Source organism: Xenopus laevis, chromosome 9_10L (assembly GCF_017654675.1).
Source record: "Xenopus laevis strain J_2021 chromosome 9_10L, Xenopus_laevis_v10.1, whole genome shotgun sequence".
Lineage (NCBI taxonomy): Eukaryota > Metazoa > Chordata > Amphibia > Anura > Pipidae > Xenopus > Xenopus laevis.
Genome location: NC_054387.1, coordinates 119,546,896 through 119,571,187, shown reverse-complemented (window position 1 = coordinate 119,571,187; position 24,292 = coordinate 119,546,896). Strand labels below are relative to the sequence as shown.

At 41.2% G+C, this 24,292-nt stretch overlaps 1 protein-coding gene across 3 annotated transcripts in view; it reads left to right on the top strand.

Moving 5' to 3' along the window:
* Positions 1 to 24,292, top strand: part of cacna1h.L (calcium channel, voltage-dependent, T type, alpha 1H subunit L homeolog) — a 301,235-nt gene that overhangs the window by 172,268 nt on the left and 104,675 nt on the right. For all 3 annotated transcript variants that reach the window (XM_041576396.1, XM_018236589.2, XM_041576395.1), the window contains exons 5-7: positions 3,047 to 3,144; positions 8,588 to 8,747; positions 19,494 to 19,773. In XM_041576396.1, coding sequence (XP_041432330.1) covers positions 3,047 to 3,144; positions 8,588 to 8,747; positions 19,494 to 19,773 — 538 coding nt within the window. The remainder of the gene's footprint in view (positions 1 to 3,046; positions 3,145 to 8,587; positions 8,748 to 19,493; positions 19,774 to 24,292) is intronic.

The following is a 24,292-nucleotide window of genomic DNA, read 5'->3' as shown; positions in this document are numbered from 1 at the left end:
GCCTTTGGTACCTCTGCAGCAAAAATAAGGGGGGGGGTTCTATTATTAACTGCTGATGCCGGGAAACAATGATTACAAGGGAATAACAAGAATTGCATTTTCTGCTCATTATTTCCAGCCCCGCAAACAGAAATAATGACAAACAGATCCCAAAAAGAGAAGGCACCAATCCTCACGTCTATAAAGAACCAGATAGGAGAAAGAAAATTAGTTTCATTCTTCTCAGTCAGAGAACTTCTGTGCACAGGGAACGTGCCAAGGCAGAAAATAACCATAATGGCTTAATTGCAACTATATATTGATATATTTATCATAAGGACATTTTGCATTTAAAGTTGTATCAGTAGTTTACTAAACCATGTAAAATGTGGGTGACTGAGGTGCAGCCTTACCTACATTCTGCTATAGGGCATTGCGTTCCTAATATGACAAGTTTACTCAATTGCGGGTTATCTATATGTTGCTGGATGATAATTTCTAGTGCACTCTATAACATAACATGATTGGAGCTGTAGACCAGCAACCACAGGGATTGGTTATTATGGCAACGTTATTCCACTAAGCTTTTCTATAGCTGTCCAGGGCCTGATACCCACTTAACGCTAAAGGATCCCCCAATAATAATCCTACACTAGGTCAAACCTACTGATATTTGATTGCAATGTAATGTCACCAGCAGAAAATGTCACTACACTCTCCCTCCCAGTCAGGATTTTAATTAGAGCTTCCTTTTGCATTCTTTTTGCATCTGTAATCTGTGCTGGCTAAGAAGACCCAAGGGTTTAATGCTAAAATTCTGAGGAAAGTAAATATGCCTAGGCCTGTCAATCCACCTGGAAATTATGTTTCATGAGTCACCCAGGAAGGGGTGGAGTCAAAAATAGCTGGGCATGGCTTAGAGACACACAAGAGCATAGCCAAAAGACTCTCATAAATCAACCCTAGGGTCCAGTAACTGGACTCTGACTTGTTTTCAAGTTCTAGACCATCCTTTCAACTCTTTATAGCCTCTGGTAGGTCCCTTATAATCTATGTGCTACAGACTTGAGCTTGTAAGAATTATCCTCTGCAGTGAAGAGGAGTAGTATCCGTCGGGCTTCACCACGGATAGGACTGCATCCAACTTTCAAGGTTGGAACAGGGCAGCACTATAGGATAGAAGCAGGAGTTTTAGGGAGATCCAGGCTAATGTCAAGTTAGGCTGTGAACCAGAAGAAACATTAGACAGGCCAAATGTAGAGTAATAGGTAAATAGGTTTAGGTCAGTAGGCAAGAAGAAAGCCCAAGCTAAGTCAAAAAATCTGTAAAACATTTACAATAAGTAGCTCAGGAAGAAATCCTGCTGCATGCATATACCCAGAGGAGGTAGAGGCTGACTTGTGAAGGCTCTTAATTACTAGTTTTAAAAAGGTTAAGTCTGGTACAGAGGCTACAACAGATGGTTATAGAAACTATTAACCAACTCAGACCACATGTGGGGAAAGAGAGCAGGACTTTGCACAGGAGAGCAGGACTTTGCACGGGAGAGCAGGACTTTGCACGGGAGAGCAGGACTTTGCACGGGAGAGCAGGACTTTGCACGGGAGAGCAGGACTTTGCACGGGAGAGCAGGACTTTGCACAGGAGAGCAGGACTTTACACAGGAGAGCAGGGCTTTGCACAGGAGAGCAAGACTTTACACAGGAGAGCAGGACTTTGCACAGGAGAGCAGGACTTTGCACAGGAGAGCAGGACTTTGCACAGGAGAGCAGGACTTTACACAGGAGAGCAGGGCTTTGCACAGGAGAGCAGGACTTTACACAGGAGAGCAGGACTTTGCACAGGAGAGCAGGACTTTGTACAGGAGAGCAGGACTTTACACAGGAGAGCAGGGCTTTGCACAGGAGAGTAGGACTTTATACAGGAGAGTAGGACTTTACACAGGAGAGCAGGGCTTTGCACAGGAGAGTAGGACTTTATACAGGAGAGTAGGACTTTACACAGGAGAGCAGGGCTTTGCACAGGAGAGCAGGACTTTACACAGGAGAGCAGGACTTTACACAGGAGAGCAGGGCTTTGCACAGGAGAGCAGGACTTTACAAAGGAGAGCAGGGCTTTGCACAGGAGAGCAGGACTTTATACAGGAGAGTAGGACTTTACACAGGAGAATAGGACTGTGCAGGGATGCCTTTTATCAAAGGAACAGTTCAGTGTAAAATTAAAAACTGGAAAAATAGATAGGCTGTGCAAAATAAAATATGTATCTAATATAGTTAGTTAGCCAAAAATGTAATGTATAAAGGCTGGGGTGACTGGATGTCTAAAAGAACAGAAGAGAACACTACTTCCTGCTTTGCAGCTCTCTAACTCTGAGTTAGTCAGCGACTTTAAGGGGGGCCACATGGGACATAAATGTTCCGTGAGTTTGCAATTGATCCTCAGCATTCAACTCAAATTCAAAAGCAACAGGTATGACCCATGCCCCCCCCCCCTCAAGTCAGTGATTGGTTACTGCCTGCAGAGGCGCTTCAGGGGCTGCTGCCGCCTCGATGCCGCCCTTCCCACTTCCTGCTCCGCGCTTTCAACTTTTAGCGTCAGAGCAGGTCCAGGAGGGGCCTCATCACTAGTGTAGCGAGTGCTATTGTGCAAAAGCCGAATTTCCGTGTTAAAAAACTAAAAAATAAATCAGCTTTTGTTGCCCCTGGTAACCGGCCGCTCCATATCGCTTGAGGCCTGTGGCCCTGACTGCTGGTAACCAATCAGTGGAAAGCAAGAGAGCTGAAAAGCAGGAAGTAGTGTTCTGGCTATTATGTTACACATCCAGTCACTCCAGCCTTTATACATTACATTTTTGTCTAACTAACTATATTAGAAAAATTTTTTATTTTACACATCCTACCTATCTATTTACCAAGTTTTTATTTTAACCATGAACAATTCCTTTAAGGGACAGTTATTGTATTAGAAGCACCACCAGGTTAATCGTAATGGCACAAGGGTGGCAGATATTTAGACCCTGCACCTGCTCTAATTTCAATTTACCTTAACTTTCTTCTTTTTCCCTTAGGATGTTGGAATATTCTCTCGATGGACACAATGTCAGCCTGTCCGCTATCCGCACTGTACGTGTTTTAAGGCCTTTAAGAGCCATTAACAGGGTTCCCAGTAAGTACCTCATTTTACTTCCAGTATTACCATTGTTTATAAGTCAGCCGCTACATCATAAAACAGCTTTCCACAGAACAAACCATTGCTTTCTACTCTCCCCCTACGATGGACCTTTTATTTGGCGTTAATCCACATTATACTATACCAAATCCGTGCTTTTTTTTACTGCAGTCGATTATTGAAATAACTGCGCGGCGCCATTACAATATTAGAGCGCGGCGTAATAAAACAGAAGAGAGATATGGTAATAAAGGAGCTTATACATTCAGCAACATCATTAGCAAGTTGTTCTGGGTGCAGATTTGCAAACGGATTGTACCTCAATGTGTTATAAGGGAAACAATTATTTTTTGAGCATCGCTTTAACCCTTTCAGGGTTAGGTGGATATTACAGAAGGTGCTTCTTAAGTTTTCTTAAATTGAATTTTACAGCACAAAACACAGCAGTTATATAGTATGTTATAGAATGGCCAATTCTAAGCAACATTTTAATTGTTCTTCATTATTTATTTTTATCGTGTTTTTTTAATTATTTGCCTTCTTCTGACTCGTTATGGCCTTCAAATGAGTGTCACTGACCCCATCTAAAAAACAAATGCTCTGTAAGGCTACAAATGTCTTGTTAGTGCTAATTTTTATTACTCATCGTTCTATTCAGGCCTCTCCTATTCATATTCCAATGTCTTATTCAAATAAATGAATGGTTGCTAGGGGAATTTGGACCCAAGTAACCAGATTGCTGAAATTGTAAACCGGAGAGCTGCTGAATAAAAAGCTAAATAAAAAAAAATGAAAACCAATTGCAAATGGTCTCAGAATATCACTGTCTACATCATACTAATAGTTTATTCAAATGTGAACAACCCCTTTAATAAAACTTCATTCAAGGATTTACACAGAAGGAAAGATCAAAATAAAGAAAAAATTGATATTTGTTGGTATTTGTAGACAGACAGACAGACAGATACAAGTTTTATATATGAGATGTTTCTGATATAAGGCTTTTTTTTTTTTTGCGGCAGCCTCAGGAATCTACAGCCAGAGGTCGTCTGATGCCCAATGTAATGGCAGTTATTAGAAATATAATTAAGTTGTACATTATGCTCTCTACACAGAGCTAAAGCCGCATCCCAGGTTAATACAGGAGAGGGACCAGCTGTACTTTCTCTCAAACCAATTAGGAAAGTAGATCAGAGGAGGTGGAAGGCTCAAGGCTGAGGCTGCTGTGTTATATGCTAATGCCATCATGGCTTGCCTTCAATCATCTTTGGAGGATATGACTTAATATCAGGCAGATGTTTGGGGGTTCTTCATTGTGTGTTTGGATAGGTCGGCTGGAGGAAAACGGTCCGTAATATCCCTAAAGAAGGGGAAAGAAATTGGTGCAATTTTCATTTCTGCTTGACCATGAGATATATCGATGACATGAGATATGAACGTACTGTAACAGTATTCTGCTTAAACGGGTTGTTCACCTTTAAGTTTACTTTTAGTATGATGTAGAGAGTTATATAACGAGACAATTTGCAATTGGTTTACGTTTTTTATTATTTGTGGTTTTTGAGCTATTTAGCTTTTTATTCAGCAGCTCTCCAGTCGGCATTTTCATCAGTCTGGTTGCTAGGGTCCAAATTACCCTAGCAACCATGCATTGATGTGAAAAAGAGACTGGAATGTGAATAAGAAAGGCCGGAATAGAAAGATGAGTAATATAAAATTGCAATAATAATACATTTGTAGCCTTACAGGACATTTGTTTTTTAGATGGGGTCAGTGACACCTATTTTTAAAGCTATAAAGAATCTAAGAAAAAGGCTTTTTATCTTTTTCTGGCTGTTCAGTGCAGGAGATGAAAGAGAAACTCAGGACAGATCAGTTCATATCTGGGACTGCAGAGGGGCGGCTGGCAATGATCAGTGGGGTGGCATTTGGGATGAGGAGGGGTAGGTGTACAATGTGTGAGCGAACAAGCAGGTGGGTGGTTAGTGCCTTGGATGCCAATACCAATACTTCTTGGCCTGGCTCTGATTCTCTCAGACTGCACTGGGTACAGGACAGTCTTTGTGCCCGTGGTTATACCTAGGGTTGTCACCTGTTTGATTTTCACCCGGGCAGCCCAGTTTTCAGTAGGAATGCACCGAATCCAGCATTCGGTTCGGGATTCAGCCAGGATTCTGACTATTCCAGCAGGCTTCGGATTTGGCCGAATCCTTCTGCCCGGCCGAACCAAATCCGAATCCTAATTGCATATGCCAATTAGGGGTGGGGAGGGAAATCACGTGACTTTTTGTTAGAAAACAAGGAAGTAAAAAATGTTTTCCCCTTCCCACCCCTAATTTGCATATGCAAATTAGGGTTCGGATTCTGTTCGGTATTCGGCCAGATCTTTCACAAAGGATTCGGGGGTTCGGTGCATCCCTAGTTTTCAGGAATGCTGTCCGGGTGAAAACCGCCTGTCCGGATTTCCAAATCCGAAATCTCTAATCGCCCAGCCCCCTTTATGGTCTGCCGCTCGGCAAAAGGTGGCAAACCTAAGCATACCTCAACCTGTATATTGGTATCAACATGATCTGTGTTCAGTTCTTTTATTTACATAGTTAACCTAAATTATTGATCTGTGTAATATGTGTCAAAAGCGGGACTGTCCCGCTCAAAACAGGACAGTTGGGAGGTATCCATTGCTGCTGGCAGGGCATTCTATTCTCCCAATGCTGCAAAAATCATTCGGCTTAAGACAGGTCAGGGTGCCCCGTGTAAAACAATCAGAAGTTGTGCTTGTTCAGAGCCAGGAGTGGCAGAGAAAAGTAAATATTTAGTGTTTTTTTTAATTAGTGCACCCTGACATGCTCCATCTGTAATTAAATGACACCGGTCCACTACAATATCTCACTGCTCCCACCCCCTCCCAGTATATGAAAATGGTTAGCGGACTGCCTTGCCCCTTGTTTTGATGTCCCTTGTTAGAGCTTGAACCTATTCAAGTGACACAGATCTCCATGGAAACATATGTTTCTTCAGTTTGTTTGGGTGCCGTTCTAATGGAGGCTGGCAGAGCGTGAGAGGGATGCTTTCCATTCCACTGATAGCAGTTTCACCCTTTCGCTGCCTCCGAGCTGACGCTGCTGAGCGAGAGAGATTTCTACTCTACCGAGAGTTACAAATTGGGCATATTCAGAGTGGTGTTGCCATTTTCTCTGCGTGGCATTAGCCTTAGGTCTATAAGACAAGCACATAAAAAACTGATCAATAATATAGGTTAACTATGTAAATAAAAGAACTGAACACAGATCATGTTGATACCAATATACAGGTTGAGGTATGCCTAGGTTTGCCACCTTTTGCCGAGCGGGGCATGGGCGGTTAGAGATTTCGGATTTGGAAATCCGGACAGGCGGTTTTCACCCAGACAGCATTCCTGAAAACTGGGCTGCCTGGGTGAAAATCAAACAGGTGACAACTCTAGGTATGCCAACCACGGGCACAAAGACTGTCCTGTACCCAATGCAGACTGAGAGAATCAGAGCCAGGCCAAGAAATATTGGTATTGGCATTGGCATCCAAACCACCCACCTGCTTGTTCGCTCACACATTGTACACCTACCCCTCCTCAACCCAAATGCCACCCCACTGATCGTTGTCAGCCGCCCCTCTCCACTCACTTTAAACCCCTGCCGATCCACTCCCCCACTACTTTAACACTCAATGCCCGTGACTCTTCTGCTGAACCCCAGTTCCAGGCCTCAATAGAACCATGCTTGAGGGATCTCAGAAGGATGATGAGCAAAACTGGCCAGGTCTACTTTTAGTGATGTTGTCTCATTAGGATCTCCATCCATAAAAGCTAGCACTCTGTACCAGGGAAAATATTAAAACATAAATACAAAACTTACATTTCGATTTATGAGAAAATGTTTATTGCTATATTTAACAAAAAACTATTTCTTATACATAAACTTAACGTAATACATATCTGAATGAAAAGCATGAAACAGGAGGGTGATTTAGACAAGCTGTTTGTTGACAGGGTCTTGAGATCTACTGATCACCACTAAAGGTCTACTGGTACATCCCCATCTACCTTTTGGTATTTGGTAGATTGCAATTGGTTTTAATTTTTTATTATTTGTGGTTTTTGAGTTATTTGGCTTTTTATTCATCAGCTCTCGGGTTTGCAATGCCGGCAAAATGGTTGCTAGGATCCAAATTACCCTAGCAACCATGCATTGATAGGAATAAAGCACTGTAATATGAATAGGAGAGGCCTGAATAGAAAGGCAAGTAATATAAAGTAGCAATAACTAATAATAAATCTGTAGCCTTATAGAGCATTTGTTTTTAGATGGGGTCAGTGACCCCTATTTGAAAGCTGGAAACAGTAGGAAGAAGAAAGGAAATAATTCAAAAACTATAAAAAAATTAAGGTCAATTGAAAAGTTGCTTGGGATTAGCCATTCTGTAACATACTTGGGGGAAAATGTACTTACCTTCGAAGTTGCGCCAGTGTTGGCTTCGCCAAACTTCGCCAGGCGAAGTTTCGCCAGGGCGCCGCTAATTAACTAAAATCTGAAGTTGCGCTCAGGAAGGCAAAAGGTAGCGAAGCTGCGCTAGCGTTAATTTGTCAAGCACAGTGAAGTTACGCCTAATTTGCATACAGCACCAAGTTAAAGTACAATGGACATATGTGTAGCAGCAAATACATTACACTACACAAGCCTGGGAAAGCTTCATAATATAAAATAGAGTTGTCATTTTGCCCTATACATGTGCCCACTGTATAGTTTAGGTGCCAAAAGCCAGCAGAGTAAGTTGGTGGGTGGGGAGAGTGGGAAAAAAAGGTCTCAAAAAGCCCGAACCCATTCGACTTGTTGGTCCTTCAGGTATCGGGCAGGCCCTCAATTATTTCCTGTATTTCTTCCAGCATAAAGAAAAACTCTTGACAAATCAAAACTGGAACTAGAAACACAGGATATATATTAAATATATAAACCAGAGAAAGTTCTTCCACATGTTTGTGGTTCTTGCCTTATAAATAGCTCCAGTTGGGTAATATTTATTCCATTATTTAATGGTGCTCCAGGAAATGTTCAAATTTGGAACATTCTTTTATAACCCTATCGTGATTAGACCTTCTCCAGAACATAATCCTACATTTGTTTTTATAGCTCCTTGGTCCGGTTGATGCTGTTTGTTTTGATAAGTTCTGCAACCAACTTTTGGACCTTCCAGAACCAGTTGTACAGTATTAATATGGAGATTATGTGACACATTGATACTACATTCAACTAATTATGTGACTTCTGAAGAAAGTTGGTTGCACCAGACCTTATGAAGGGGTCTCATAGTAAGGGGGTGTAAAACTGTATTTAATCTGGACCTTTTAGTTTTGATTTATTTGTAAATAATTATCACTGCTAACAGATCCCTCTCCTCTTTCATGTAGGTATGAGGATACTGGTGACCCTGCTGCTAGATACTCTGCCTATGTTAGGCAACGTCCTTCTCTTGTGTTTCTTTGTGTTTTTCATCTTTGGAATCGTCGGCGTTCAGCTTTGGGCTGGGCTACTGCGCAACAGGTGTTTTATGGATACAAATTTTGTAATGTGAGTATATTTCCATTGGAATGAAGGATATGAGTGTTGTTGTGTTGAGCATGAAGCTGAATTTGGGAAATCTTAGGATGGGATTTGTTTATATTTTAATAAAGAGTACAAATGTATATTTTTGTTAGGAAATACTAACTTTGCAACAGTTCAGCCTGGAAAGATAGGATTCTGGGAGTTTGTCCTTCATGACTCTTATAGATCTACTGAAGCAGAAGAGATATAGGGGGTTATTTATCAAGGTCCGAATTTATCTCAATATCAGCTGCTACAAACTACACCCTTATTTATTATTACATTTTCCTGAAAATTACCTTTGCAGGAAATCTCAGAATTTCACGATTTTTTCGTGAATTTTCCCCGAAAACTCCGAATTTTTCTGAGTTTTCTTCCGAAAGCTCCGAAAACATAGTAAAAATTGCCCGAAACCCCCGACACAACAATAAATCATTGGGACTGTTCCCATTGACTTTTATGCAACCTCAACAGGTTTGAGATGCTGTGGTTTTATATTCGGGCTTTTTAGCCCTCGTGGTTTAATAAATTCCGAAGAATTTTTTTTCAAGCCTATTGTGACACAAAAAATCACAAATTTTTCAGATTTCAGGGAATTTCAGGCATTCAGGGTTTAGTAAATAACCCCCATAGTATATACTACAGGAATACTATCATTCATTCACCGTATGTTGACCCAACCATTAAAAATACCCAATGGCAGCTGTTTTCACATTTTTCTTCTTCAAGTTCCCCCTTTGAGTTTCAACAATTGGTCTGGTCTCCCTTACGAGTTGGGGATTTCTGGAAATATTGCAGTTTATTCATAGTTCTATTAATATCTAGGACAGCACATCTCACCTTTACTGGCCTTCAGGCTGGACTTTCAGGAGCATCCTGGAGAGTCAGCAGTCATTGTCTATAGAAAAATAACAACAATAACAGTCCTTCAGGCGAGGTCCCCCCACCATTGCTCCAAGTCCCTTTCGTGGGGGCAGTCCAACCAGCCCCACTACCTTCTTCTGGCTGTTTTGCAGTTTGACTATACAAGAGACCCATTGCAGAAAATTAGGGGATTTCTCTTGTCATACCAGCAAGTAGTGGTAAGGTACTACTATAATGAGGTTTTTAAAGAGGTGGTTCACCTTTAAATTAACTTTCAATATATTATACAATGACCAATTCTAAGTAACTTTTCAATTGGTCTTCATTATTTGTTTTTTATCGTTTTAGCATTACTTGCCTTTTTCTTCTGACTCTTTCCAGCTTTCAAGTGGGGGTCACTGACCCCATCTAAACATCAAATGCTCTACAAGGCTACAAATGTATCGCTATTGCTACTTTTTATTTACTGATCCTTCTATTCAGGTCTCTCCTATTCATATTCCAGTGTCTTATTCAAATCAGTCCATGGTTGCTAGGGTCATTTGGACCATGGCAACCAGATCATTGAAACTGCAAACTGGAGAGCAGCTGCATAAAAATCTAAATAACTCAAAAACCACAAATAATAAAAAATGAAAACCAATTGCAAATTGCCTCAGAATATCACTCTCTACATCATACTAAAAGTTAACTCAAAGGCAAACAACCCCTTTAATGAAACATTGGCTAGAAATATAAAAACGGGTTAAATACTAAAATGACTAATCCCTCCATCCTTTCCCTGTATGATGTACAGGGCAGGGAAACTCTAGCTTGTGATCACAGAAATATCCATTTTAAAAACTCATTAAAATTTAAAAGCAGAATGAAAATTGCATGTGCCTCCTCCATCACTTACCCCTAGTCCTGACCCTCACTATGGTGCCCAGCCCTGTGAATGTGGCTCATGGTTAAAGTAAGTTGGGACCGGTACGTTTTACAGAACCACTAAAATAACCCATAACTATTTGCAGGTGGCCATTAATAAACTCCTGGGACATTTCCAGGGGCCAAACTTCCCCCGGACAGAGATGGACTATAATTTCTGGCATTGTTTAAGATATAATAAAAGCATAAAGCAAACTGGTCATAGTCATAGTCCATCAACTTCTATTGACTGTAGACTGAGAAATAGGCTCTTGCAGGTAATTACGGTATATTATGAAGGCATAAAGCCCATTGGAAGTCATAGTACATCATCATCTATTGACCTTAGGTTGAAAAACGGGCTAAAAGTTAACATTGTTTAATGCTCTATAATACACTTAGTATTTTGATGACTGCTACAAGTGACCTTTTCTGCAGCTACAACACAGCTTGCTAAAGCAAAGTGAGCCAAAGAACACATTGGCAATTTAAGCAAAATAGGGCCTGAGTACAAATTTGTACAAGGCACACAGGTGGATATCAGGAGACGTAATCCTTGATGAATACCCACAGATGAGTATTTTGGTGTTAATAGCAGTGGTAAATTATAAGCAGAAATTTAAAGGACCAGTAACATTAAAATATTTTAAAAAAACAGTTCTGTAGCCTACAAATAATAGTCATGCGCTGATACATTTAAATCACATATCTTGCATTTTTTTTATAAATTGGCAAAAAACCTTCTCTCCATTCACTTTTGGAAAAAGGCCAAAAGGCGAACCAGCTCTCCACTGCGTGCACCCCCCCCCCCCCGATGCTTTTCCTCCACACAGCACTTCCGACTTGGGGCACAGAGAAAAGAGGGGCCATGATGCATCCAAATTGGCTTTGTTTCCAGCTGTCCAGAATGACTGGAAAATTGTGGGTGAGCCTGCAGAATGTAACTGTAGGGCATGGGGAGCAATGAGACACTGAGGGTCTACACAATGAAAATTATATGGAGTTTGTACAATATAATATAACGTCACAAAGGGGATGTCTGTGTGGTATAATTTTATGGATGCTTTAGGCTATATATTGTAATTTTATGGACACTAGAGTAGGTTGTGCAGTGTAATTTAAGGGACACTGTTGAGGCAGCGCAATGTAATTTTAGGGACGCCAATGTGCAGTGTAATATAAGGTACATTGTTGTTACTATGCAGTGTAGTTTTAGTGTAGTGTAAATTTAGAGAAGCTGTGCAGTATAATTTTAAGGACACTGTTGAGGCTGGGCAGAGTGATTTTAGGGACACTATCAATTTTATACAGTGTAATTTTAGGGACACTGTTTTTGAACCAAAGCCGGTGTGGTTGGGCAGAATACCGCCCCCTAAAATCCTGCCGCCCTCTTGGCCTGGGCCTTGGTGGCCTTTCCATAGATCCAGGCCTGGTTGAGACTTCACAGTGTGATTGTAGGGACACTGTGCAATGGTCTAATGGGTAGGGTGGGTCATTGCAGTGCAGTGACTGGGTATTCTGTGCCTTATAATAAAAGTGAGCACCAGTGGCGTAACTAGATGTTACTGGGCCCCACAGCAAATTAATTTTAGTGCCCCCAACATATTGAGAGGTTGCCCTGTTTTACCAATATATATTGTAATGGTTTATTAATTAGGGCCTCATGGGGCCCCTTATACCTCCTGGGCCCCCCTGCAGGCGCACGGTCTGCTTCCTCTGTAGTTACGCCCCTGGTGAGCACCATGGAGTCCACTTCAGAAGTAACTTCAAATGAACATCTGGCCTCACCTCTTATAATGCTATAGTTACAGGAGTATAGGGGGGGACTGCACCCCACAGGTACAGACAGAAACAGAAAACCCCAGCACAAGAGTTAAAGGAAAACTATACCCCCAAACAATGTAGGTCTTTATAAAAAGATATTGCATAAAACAGCTCATATGTAAAATCCTGCTTCATGTAAATAAACCATTTTCATAATAATATACTTTTCTAGTAGTAAGTGCCATTGGGTAATCATAAATAGAAAATTGCCATTTTAAAAAATAAGGGCCTCCCCCTGGGATCGTAGGATTCACAGTGCACACAAACAAACCATACATGTTAGGTCACATGAGCCAATTAACAGACAGAGTTGTGTCTTTTGCTTCCACACTTCTTCCTGTTAGAGTTAGAGCTGCAGTATTTCTGGTCAGGTGATCTCTGAGGCAGCACAGAGACCATCACGAAATGGTGGCTCAAGGCAAGAGATGTAAAAGGGAAAGATTTCATTAAATATATAAACCAGTTTGGTAAGATTTTTTAATATGCTACTTAATATGATGTAAACTATCTGTTGCTTAAATGTTCATTTTGGGGTTATAGTTTTCCTTTACATTGCAGTAGGGGATAACCCCTGTGTTTACATGTGTCCAGCCAAACAATATACCGTTTTGGTTCTTCCGGTTTGTCACCTGACAACCCCGAAAAGTTGGCTGGACACAAGTTAACACAGGGATTATCCCCATGCTGCAATTTAACTCTTGTGCTGGAGTATTCTGTTCCACCATGGAGTCAGCTCAGTGTAACTATAGTACAAGTGGAGCATTTGCTTTGAGGTAATGGCAGAGGCTCCATGGGTTCAGGATTGTGTCCAGGTCTAGATCTGAAACCAACTGAAAGGTTTATAGCAATTTGTACTTATATGCATTAAAATTATGTAAAAACAATCCAGACTGATGGGTTGATATTGTTTCTTTAAATGTAAATGTAAGTGTACGCATTCCTTCTCCACTGCTGCTTTTTTTTTTTTTTCCTCCTGAACTGAAAGCCTTGAGATTGTCCAGTAGTTTTGACATTCGCTTCCTGCAAGTCTTCAGAATAAAGCAAGTCGTTTGGATTCTGCCTTTCTCATTGCACTCTCCAAAAACATTTTGGAAAGGTCACGACCGTGTGTTACAGGATCTTATTTAAATGCAGATATACTTCATTGGTCATCGACGGCTTGTGCTGCTTTGGGAAAAATGAGTTCACTGTCTCCTACGTGACACTTAGAGGTCTGCTTGAAGCGAGATGAATAGATACAGGATCCTGCACAAGGCTTTAAGGCTCATTTACAAAGTGCAAAAACAGACTGCTATGCAAACATGATTTGCCAAGTTGCTCTCCAGGCTTCCCTTGTAGTTACGGCACTGAAACCTGAGGTACACAGGCTTAAAGGAATTGTTCAGCTTAAAAATAAAAACTAGTTAAATAGACAGGCTGTGCAGAATAAAAAAATGTTTCTTATATAGTTAGTTAGCCAAAAATGCAAGGCTGGAGTGACTGGATGTCTAACATAATAGCCAGAACAGTACTTCCTGCTTTGCAGCTCTCTTGCTTTCCACTGATTGGTTACCAGGCAGTAACCAATCAGTGACTTGAGTTGGGGGGGGCACATGGGTCATATCTGTTGCTTTTGAATCTGAGCTGAATGCTGAGGATCAGTTGCAAACTCACTGAACAGTTATGTCCCATGTGGCCCCCCTTAAAATTGCTGACTAACTCAGAGTTAGAGAGCTGAAAAGCAGGAAGTAGTGTTCTGTTCTGTTAGACATCCAGTCACTCCAGCCTTTATACATTACATTTGATTAACAGTATTAGAAATATTCTTTATTTTGCACAGCCTGTCTATTTACCCAGTTTTTATTTTTACACTGTCATATATATCTGTCATATAGGCACCCATAGCCCCTTGTCTAAGATGGAGCCTTAGTAGGGTGGCCAATGGTTACCTAGATGGTCATTTTTCTTTGAATAACTAAATAAAAGTGCAAAAAAGGATGCACAGTTCAGCTGAATATTATAATAAATGTATATTATACACTCAGTTGGGGTAGTTACTGAACTAAAGTGTGGGATATATACTTTTTTTAAACTTTAATCTCTATTAATCTATTCCAGCTATCATAGCAGAACACTGCAGTCAGAATGGAGAACAGCCTAGCATGTCGATTTTTAGAACACTGCAGAATAATTTGTCTGTTTAACAAAAAAAGAAAAACCTGTATTCAAATAAACCGGACACTTCTTTTAGGCTATTGTAACAGCACAGTAGTAAATGACTGTTAAGAGATCATAAAATTACTAGTGCAAAAGTAGACTCAGCAAGTAAAGTGCCAACAAATGTGCTTTAAACACCTTTCCATCTGCAAAGTCATTAAAACTTTTAAAAATAAATATTTATTAATGTTACGCAATCCAATAGCCCACAGGAGCATAATGCTTTGGGGGACTATGAACAGTGCAATGCACTTTTAAAGGAGAACAAAACTCTAAAAATTAATATAATTTATAATTAATATATTTTATATATCATAAAGTTCCGAATATTGGGAGCAGAGCAAGATGGTCACAGTAGAACAAGATAAAGATACGCTAAGACTGTGACAGTAGGGCGGGATGGTGCAAGAAGGACACCATGAGGCAATTGGAAAAGACAGTAGGGCAAGATGGAGACATTAGGGCAAGCTACAGAGAGAGAGATAGAGGGGAACAATGTGGGGAAAGTTTATATCAGTGCTCCTCTCCCTGCAGCCCTTTCATTTGTTGCTAAATAATAAGCTCCCAGCACCCTCAGAGATCCAGAGACCAGTAGGCCAGACATTACCAGTTTATAACCTCACATGGATATGTATATATTTTAAAATTCTGCAGAGGGATAAAAAAAAAAAATTGACATAAATATTTATGAATGGTACCAAGCAGTTTTCAGCACTAAAGCATTGTGATTTTCCCTATACACTTTTTTTTTTAAGCTTGTCTCTTTATTTACCCTGAAAACTGCCTGCTTCAAAGATGAGTTTTTCCTAGGCGATATTAAAAAATCAAGTTATTATAGGTTACAGCCCGCCTAGCCTCAAATCAAAGCAGTCTTCTTCCTGGAGATAATTGAGAGAGTCAATAGCAGCGCAGTCCCCCTGGCAGCAAACACAAACAGCAGCCTGCCCAAATAAATCTTCTGCTCCCATTGTTATCCCTGCATTGATCCATTTGAGACTGCTGTTGTGCTCTGTTGTTTTACCACAACTTGTACTTAAAGAGGAACTAACCCCAAATATATTTTTAAACTTGATGCAGAACAGGGTCCAGGCACAGAGAAGACCCCTCCTTGTGTGATATTTAGAACCTCTGACTTGAATACAACGTGCCTAAACTCTTATTACTTTCTCCAGTGCTTTTGTCATTCTGTTTAACGTTTCCCCTACGGAGCTGTCAGAGCTCAGATGGAATCGCTCAAAAAGCCTTTTTTCACGGGAATGAAACTCAACAACTTTCCTTTAAGAAGGAGAAGAACAGAACGTGACCTTGAAAACTCATTGGTAACTGGAGAAAAGTATTTTAATCTGCTAAACTTAAGCCAGAAATATAGACTCATGACAGTTGATGAAATCCACTTGGCCAATCTCATTGACCCATTCAGATCCCAAAAACACAACATCCCGTTGCCTGTCTACATTGGTTGGCGGAACTAGGCTTCAGCTTTAAAGGGAACATAATCCTTCCCTAAAACTGATTCTTTTGCACCCCCTAGCTTCCAGCTACACACGTCAATGATAATATATATGTAACATTATTCTGAGATTTGTTGTCCAGCAGCTACTGAGGTTGAGCAGTTCAGTACTGTAGTGTTTACATTCCCTTTACATATGTTGTTCTAGTAGAGCACTAGTTGTGCTCTTATATATACATACTGTATCTATACTGGCCGGTACCCAAAAACAGAGGGCGCTAGCAGGTCAGTGGTAGCTTTATAATAATTGAGAAAGCCAGTTGGCTGCAGTGCATTGTGTTCATACTACTGATGAAAGGGTTATGTTGGGAGAATGTAGGGAAGCGTGGGTGGCCTGTGTCATTATCTACTGTCAGTTTCTGTGTAGTCTTCCCCAGCCTTCCCCGGGCACAGATCCATTAGGACTAAAGAGGACCAAAAAAATACATTTAGTTTTCCTTCCAAGGGCCAAACTTTGTGTACTTAAACTGCTTTTTCCAGGGAAATCTGAGAATGCTTTTCCCATATTAGGAGACGGTTACCTTGGAATGTAACGCTACCTCTGGCTGCCTAGTGTTAGATAATTGGGATATCATGTTTTATTAGAATGCCAGTGATGGATAAGGAAAGACAGGATCCTGTTTGGCAGGAGAGCTCACATCGGTGAATGATGTTGTCCATAATCCGTATTTATCTCTTTGGCGCCCTTAAGGGGAGTGAGTCATTGTTTGTGTTCTGTACGTGCAGTGTCACATTCGTTTTTTGGGAATGGATTCAGGGATTTTAAAAAATACATTTTGAGTTTGGAAAAACTGTTTCTGGTTTCCACCCCCTTTGCTACATCAAGGGAGTGCTTTTTGGGGGTGCTTTTTTCTCTTTTCCTAATATTATGGTATCAAGAAAAGGGGCTCTACCTATGGGAGGGTGTGTATAGAAAGGTAAGATGGTGCCATGGGTGACATCGTTTTCCAAACTGCAACAGAAGACTATAGGCTTTTGTGGGTGCCGGAGGGGCCACGCTTCCCCCCCAAACTTCTAGTTCTATAAGTTCTGGGGCAGGTGGGTGGGAAACAACTGCACAAGCACTCCCCCCCCCCAAGGTGTTTAATTCTCCCCTCTTCTAGTACTGTGTGACCTGCTACCCTTCCAATTCATGTTTGTGGAACATTCCACAGTGGGTCGCTCATTTCTCATTGGCCACTGCAAGTAGCAGTGATTACAGCTCGCTATGCACCATTGTGTTAAATGTGCTTCTTTTAGCGGTATTCTGACATTGGTTACCTGAGAAGTGTTTTATTTGAACCAAGTTACCAATATATATATATACTGTATATATATATATATATATATATATATATATATATATATATATATATATATATATATATATATATATAGTCAAACCATATCTGATAATGGGAGGGGCAAAGCTTTTATCTCTAAAACACTGCATATTCTAATGAGGTGCAAATCTTATATACTTTTTTTTATCCCTTTTTCTATCTATTGAATTCGTCCTTAGAGTCCTCCTGTCTCCCACTGTATCTCCAGTTACATCTACAATGTTCCTTTTCTACATGTCAAGCAAAATAACAGTTATCACTAAATCAGTAGTGAAACTGACAGACAAAGTCTCCCCTCTAATTTTGTTGCATTTTTTTCTCTGACAGCTTTTTATTTACTGCTCGATCACTTGGCCAGAATAAGAACTGTAAGAAAGGCACAATGGAAAGTCTTCTTCTTCATTAGTGGGCTCCTTGGCTTTCAAGTTAATGATCAGTAATTATCAATGGCTTGTGGCCCTATTTCTTCAGATACAGGACACACTTTCCTTAGTTCTCAGTTTGCTTTCCTTACTCAGATTTTTTGCCCAGTCCCCTTTCAGCAATCACCTAAAAAGCTGAATATTCGAACTGTAACAGGAAGATGTGTGGGAGCAAAAGACCCACCTGACTGACGCAAGATTCAGCTACGCCGTAGCCCCACTCCAGTATAACTAGCACTACAATAGGTCTGGTGGGTTTGTCAGGTTGCAGATGGGTTAAGGATGAGCTCTTCCTTCTCCGCATTTGTGATCTTACTGTGCCGGCTTTTGTTTCCAGTTGGCACTTGCGCCTTCATACCCTGCCCCTTCAGTGACATCAGAACGGTACCGCAGTGGACCTAGAAATACATTCTCTGGGTTAGGCTCGGGTGCATTTTTTTTTGTTGACCCACATATCACTACTACCCTAAACATCATCTTTTTGTCCCCAACGTCATCAACTTCACCCTCAATGTCTTCGCTACGCTGTTGGAAAGATCAAAGGTGGCAATTCTAGTGTGAGCACAGTGTTTCATGTGAGCCAGGAGGATAGACTTTATTACAGAAAAAAAAACTATACCTTCCAAATAAATACTTAAAAGAGAAGGAAAGTCGTTAACCACTTGGTGGTGCCAAATGTTAGGCACCCCCAAGTGAATGTATTTACTTACCTAAAACCCCGGGCCGGTGTTCCTATCAGCAGAAAACTCCACCGGCCAGTGGTTATACCAGTGAGCACCACGGAGCGATCCTCTTCCGGCTTCTTCTTTCTTCTCGCAGCTGTGCATGTACATTAGAGAGAGAAGCTGAACTTTAACTTAAAAGCAGACTATTTCATTCTACTGCGCATGCGTCTGCCCCGGGAAATTTGAAGAAAGAAGAAGCCGGAAGAGAAGTGCCCTGTGGTGCTCACTGGTATAACACTGAGCTGGTGCAGTTTTCTGCTGATAGGAGCACCGGCCCGGGCTTTCAGGTAAATCAATACAATCACTTAGGGGTGCCTAACTTTATTATTAACTTTTATTATTTGTGGTTTATGAGTTATTTAGCTTTCTATACAGTAGCTCTCCAGTTTGCAAAGGGTCCAAATTCCCCTAGCAACCATGCATTGATTTGAATAAGAGACTGGAATATGAACAGGGTCGGACTGGGGGGCCCGGGGCCCACCGGGACTGCTGTCCAGGGGCCCCCGTCCGGCCCCCGCCCCCCTACTAAGACACGTCGGCTCAGCAACAGCGCCGCTTTGCGATTCCAAATATCTGGAGAAGGGATCTGGCACGACGGGGGCCCACGAGGGTCGGGGCCCACCGGGTTTTTTCCCGGTATCCCGCTGGGCCAGTCCGACACTGAATATGAATAGGAGAGGCCTGAATAGAAAGATAAGTTATAAAAATAGCAATAACAATACATTTGTAGCCTTACAGAGCATTTGTTTTTAGATGGGGTCAGTGATCCCCATTTGAAAGCTGGAAAGAGTCAGCAGTAGAAGGCAAATAATTAAAAAACTAAAAAGTGAAATGTAATTGAAAAGAATCAGCCATTCTATAATGTACTAAAAGTTACCTTAAAAGTGAACCCCCCTATAATGGAAAGACTTTATGTATATGAAACAATGTTTTACATGTGGGTTTTTGTTCCTTGTTTGCAGGAGTTACAATTTCTCCTCTCTGAGGCCGTACTACCAGGTGGATGAGGCAGAGGACAACCCTTATATCTGCTCTTCTAACCGAGACAATGGGATGTTAAAATGCCAGGACATCCCTCCCAAAATGGACTGCTCCCATGTGTACTACTCAGATTTCGGCAGTAGGAATAGCTGTGTGAATATTAATCAATACTACAACGTATGCAGGCCGGGAGAGTTCAATCCACATAAAGGGGCCATTAATTTTGATAACATTGGCTACGCCTGGATAGCCATTTTTCAGGTTGGTGTAACTTATCCTTGTTCTCTTCTGTTTTCTTTGTGGTGTTTATCAGTCTTTTGCTCTTTCTTTCTCATCAGCAATGTCATTTCCATTCCATTGTTGCAATTTAATTAGATTTTGAATATGCCAAAGACTGCAGCCTTTCTTATAATATTGTATATGAGAAAGTTAATTAATTCACTCATATCCTTACTCCTTGTGCTGTTCTTGCTCCAGATTATTGGATGGTTTTGCAAACCAAACCATTCGATATTGGGATGAGTGTTTATTTTGCCCCTGGGTACCCCTGGAACTATAGCAGGGTGACTGTTACCCCAATGTTTCTATATATCTGTAACCTTGTTATGAGCTGAGGGGGCCCAGCCTGAAGGTCAGTTAGGGGGAGATTTGGGGTAAGTGCTTATTTGTACCCTGGGTACCCCTGGAACTATAGCAGGGTGACTGTTACCCCAATGTTTCTATATATCTGTAACCTTGTTATTAGCTAAGGGGGCTCAGCCTGAAGACCAGTTAGGGTAAGATTTGGGGTGAGTGCTTATTTGTGTCCCGAGTACCCCTGGAACTATAGCAGGGTGACTGTTACCCCAATGTTTCTATATATCTGTAACCTTGTTATGAACTAAGGGGACCAGCCTGAAGGCCAGTTAGGATTGAACTAAACATAAGGTACTAGGTGTCTGGTGCACTTCTGTGGAGGGGTGGGTTAATCATGTCTCACATTCTTACCAGCAGTTCTCTAGATCTTAATAGGTTATATTGTAGGACCCAAAATGAGAGTTTAGATTTATACATATAAATGTATATATACATATGCGAAGTGCTTAGTGTCGGCACAGTGTGAGTATATGGCTTGCTAAGGGCACAGAACCTTAATTCTTTGTATATATCTATTTATAATAGACACTTTATCTGCTGTTATGTATACTGTGCAAAGCTATATCTGGTGTCTGGTACAATATACAGAGCTGTATCTGGTGCCAGGTATAATATGCAGATTTCTGTCTGGTATAAAGTCTCTCTGGTGCTTCATCTCCTGTGCATTTTCTGCCGTGTGTTCAGGTCAGAATGATAATAGCTGCGTCCATTCCCTTAATCTGGAATTGAATGCATTTGCTGAAAAGCAAGATTTCTATCCCTATTTCCTAGGTTTTATCACATACTGACACCTCGTGCATACTCTTCTCATTGTCTTATTGCATTATTTAGCTTGGGGGGAAATTGTCTGGCCCCTTCTCTTTGTATCCTGCGTGTCCTCACTTTACACTGACTCTGCATGTCGTACTGGATCGCTGCAGCGTTTCGCTTGTGATTCTGAGGAACCTGGGTCATGCTTTAAAGCAAATTGATTTTGAGCGAAAGAGCATAATGTGCAGAGAAATAGTTGTCAGAATTCTTCCATCAGTTTGGAAAAGTCAATTAAACTGTGCTCACCTCCTGGCTCACCTTTACTAGCCACATGCCCGAAACATTACTGTGGGAAATAAAGCCACAGCTTTCCCTTAAAGGGGTAGTTCACCTTTATGTTAGGTTTTAGTATGTTATAGAATGGCTATATTCTAAGCAATGTATTGGTTTTCATTCTTTATAGTTTTTGAATTATTTGCCTTCTTCTGACTCTTTCCAGCTTTCAAATGAGGGTTTCTGACCCCATCAAACAACAGATGCTCTGTAAGTAGGGCTGCCACCTGGCTGGTATTTTACTGGCCTGGCCGGTAAAAATGATGGTTGGTCTCAATGTTATTAATAGGAAAAACACATAAATATATAGGAAGGCCAGTATTTTTTTCCAGAAAAGGTGGCAACCCTATCTGTAAGGCTACACATCTAGGGCGTCAGGGTCAGACTGGGGGGCCCACCGGGACTGCAGTCCACGGCCCCTCTACAGGCCCACGTCCCCCTACTATGACGCGCCATGTGGTGCCCCCTCAGCGCCATCCTCGCCACACATGAGCATCGGGAGAGGGGTTCTGGCCACAAGGTTCGGGGCCCACCGGGCCAGTCCGACACTGTAGGGCGTTATTTACTAAACTCCATATTTATCTCTTTCAATTATTTAAAAAAAACCACGACCAATTTACCATGCCCGATTTGACCTTGATTGTTAATTAAAAAACTCAAATTAATCGGATTGGGACAAATCCCGATTGAGCGAAAACCCAAATTGTCCGATTTCTTTTTGTCTTTTTTCCCGAAACAGATTTTCAGATTTGGGCTTTTTTCAGAATCGGGGTATAATAAATCTCAAACAATTAGAGTTTTTTTCCCATAAAAATTTTTAGTTTTTGCCCCTAAAAGCCCGACTAGATAAGTTTAGCAAATTACCCATCATTCTATTCAGAGCCTTTCCTATTCATATTCCAGTCTCTTATTCAAACCAGTTGATGGTTGCTAGGGTAATTTGGATCCTAGCAACTACATCTGGATTTGGATCCTAGCTGCTGAGTAAAAAGCTAAATAACTCAAAAACCACAAATAATAAAAATTGCAAATCATATTAAAAGTTAACGCAAAAGGTAAACAACCCATTTAAAGTGCTAAAGGCAGAGGAAGAGCCATCTCTAGAGGCTGGGCAAATTAGCTGTACTTTCTTTAATTTCCCATATTGTATTAATTGAAAAGGCCCCAATTAGTGGGAAACACAGGCTGATCTCTGCTTGAAAGTTACATTGATTTGTCGTTGTTTCCTTGTTTTTAAAAGGTATTGCCACTTGAGTGAATCCCACAATATTTACACACACATATTATTATTTAAATTCTACTCTTTAAGAAATGTTTTATATTGAAATAGGAAAATTGTCTTGTACAATCTGTGATTTGTTTTTTCTCTGCCTGTTTGTGCAGCAGTAATAGGAATGACAAGTAGGGTTGTGCCTGTGTATGAGATTAAACTCCTGATTCCCCGCAGCTTCTCATTCATCACACAAAACTGGGTGCTTCTTGCCAAAGACAAATGGTAGCAAATTAAATCTCCCGGTGCTCAATAAACAGCTTTCTGCAAATATTTTCCTGCTTGGGATGGGGCTGGGGTTCCGGTTCATGTCTAGAAAGCGACGAGCGATAGGAAGATGGTAATTACGCGGCTCTCCAATCAATATCAATTTAGATGTTTATTAGGAGGGCGATGATTTGTTTTGAAGGCCATAAAAGGAACGTATAACTGTATGACAGGCTTTATTGGGAAATTATTAACCTATTTATAGTCCAAATGTTAAAGCTACGAAGAAAATCCTAACTATGTATTCCACAACCAGGGATTTAGAAAGTGCAGAAGAGAGCAGTGAGAATGCTGAGCTTTGTAGTTCCGACTCCTCAAACAATGGAGCAGAATCCAGCGAATTAACAGGAGGAGAACTGACCTGCTGCATTTGTACATGTCAGAGCCATAGAAAAGAATGCGATAAACAAATAGCTATTACATTTACACATAACCAGGGCCGACATTAGAAATCATGTGGCCCCGTACAACAACATTTTCGGGACCCCCTGTGCCCCACCCTGGTGCCCAAGCCCCGGCCCAGATCCCGCCCACTCCACATCACAGTTAAAAGACCACACAGACATCAGCGCTAAAAAAGTAACAACCCCCCCCCCCACACACACAAGGTATAAAAAGCTATTGATGGTCAGGGCCCCCTTATAATTTAAAAAAAACAAAACATTGGTGCCAGGGCCGCCCATAAAAGTTTTTTTTTAAAAAAGCATTGGTGCTAGGGCCAACCCTTACAAGTAAAAAAAATTGGGGCCCCAAAAAACTATTTTTTTTAAAAAAACATTGGTGCCAGGGCCCCCCTTACAAGTTTAAAAAATTGGGGCCCCAAAAATTTCTTTTTGAAAAAACATTGGTGCCAGGGCCCCCCTTACACCTCCTTTCGTGACTTTGGATCTTTTCCCCGCTTCAGGACTTCAATTCCAGCCTGTTTGCGCGACTTCGGGTCTTTTCGCCGCTTCGGGAGTTCGGCTGTTCAGCTTTTCACCACTTCCGCATGTTCGGCTGGCCGCAAATCTTCGGCTCTAGCAAGGGGGCCCCGGCTCTTTCTAAACTGCAGCACTGCCGGGCCCCCCTTCATGCCCGGGCCGGGGACATTTGTCCCCCCTGCACACAACCATTGAAAATATATAATGAATATGTATTGGGAAATAGCTGAGAATAACATTTTCTTTCATTATGCAAAAAAAGTGTGTGGGTGGAGTTTCCCTTTTATACACTAAAAAGTTAATTTGCTGTACAGGTAGACAGCACCATGCATGTCAGCTCTCTAGTATTTTTAAAGAGTCTATCGTATTTATACACCCATACTGATTGTTTCTGAAATGTCTGTAACACTTTCTTGGCCTATCCTGCCAATTAGGGGTTAAGGGTGTCCAGCTAGTGTATGAGCATGGGTTACACTGTGAAACTAAACTCAGGGCGGAGCCTTCGCTAAATGGAAGCTTCCCCTTTAAGATGGTGTAAAACTACAACCCACAGGCTAATTAGTGTGAAAGATAGAATAATGGACGCCAGGAGGTTCTTTAGATA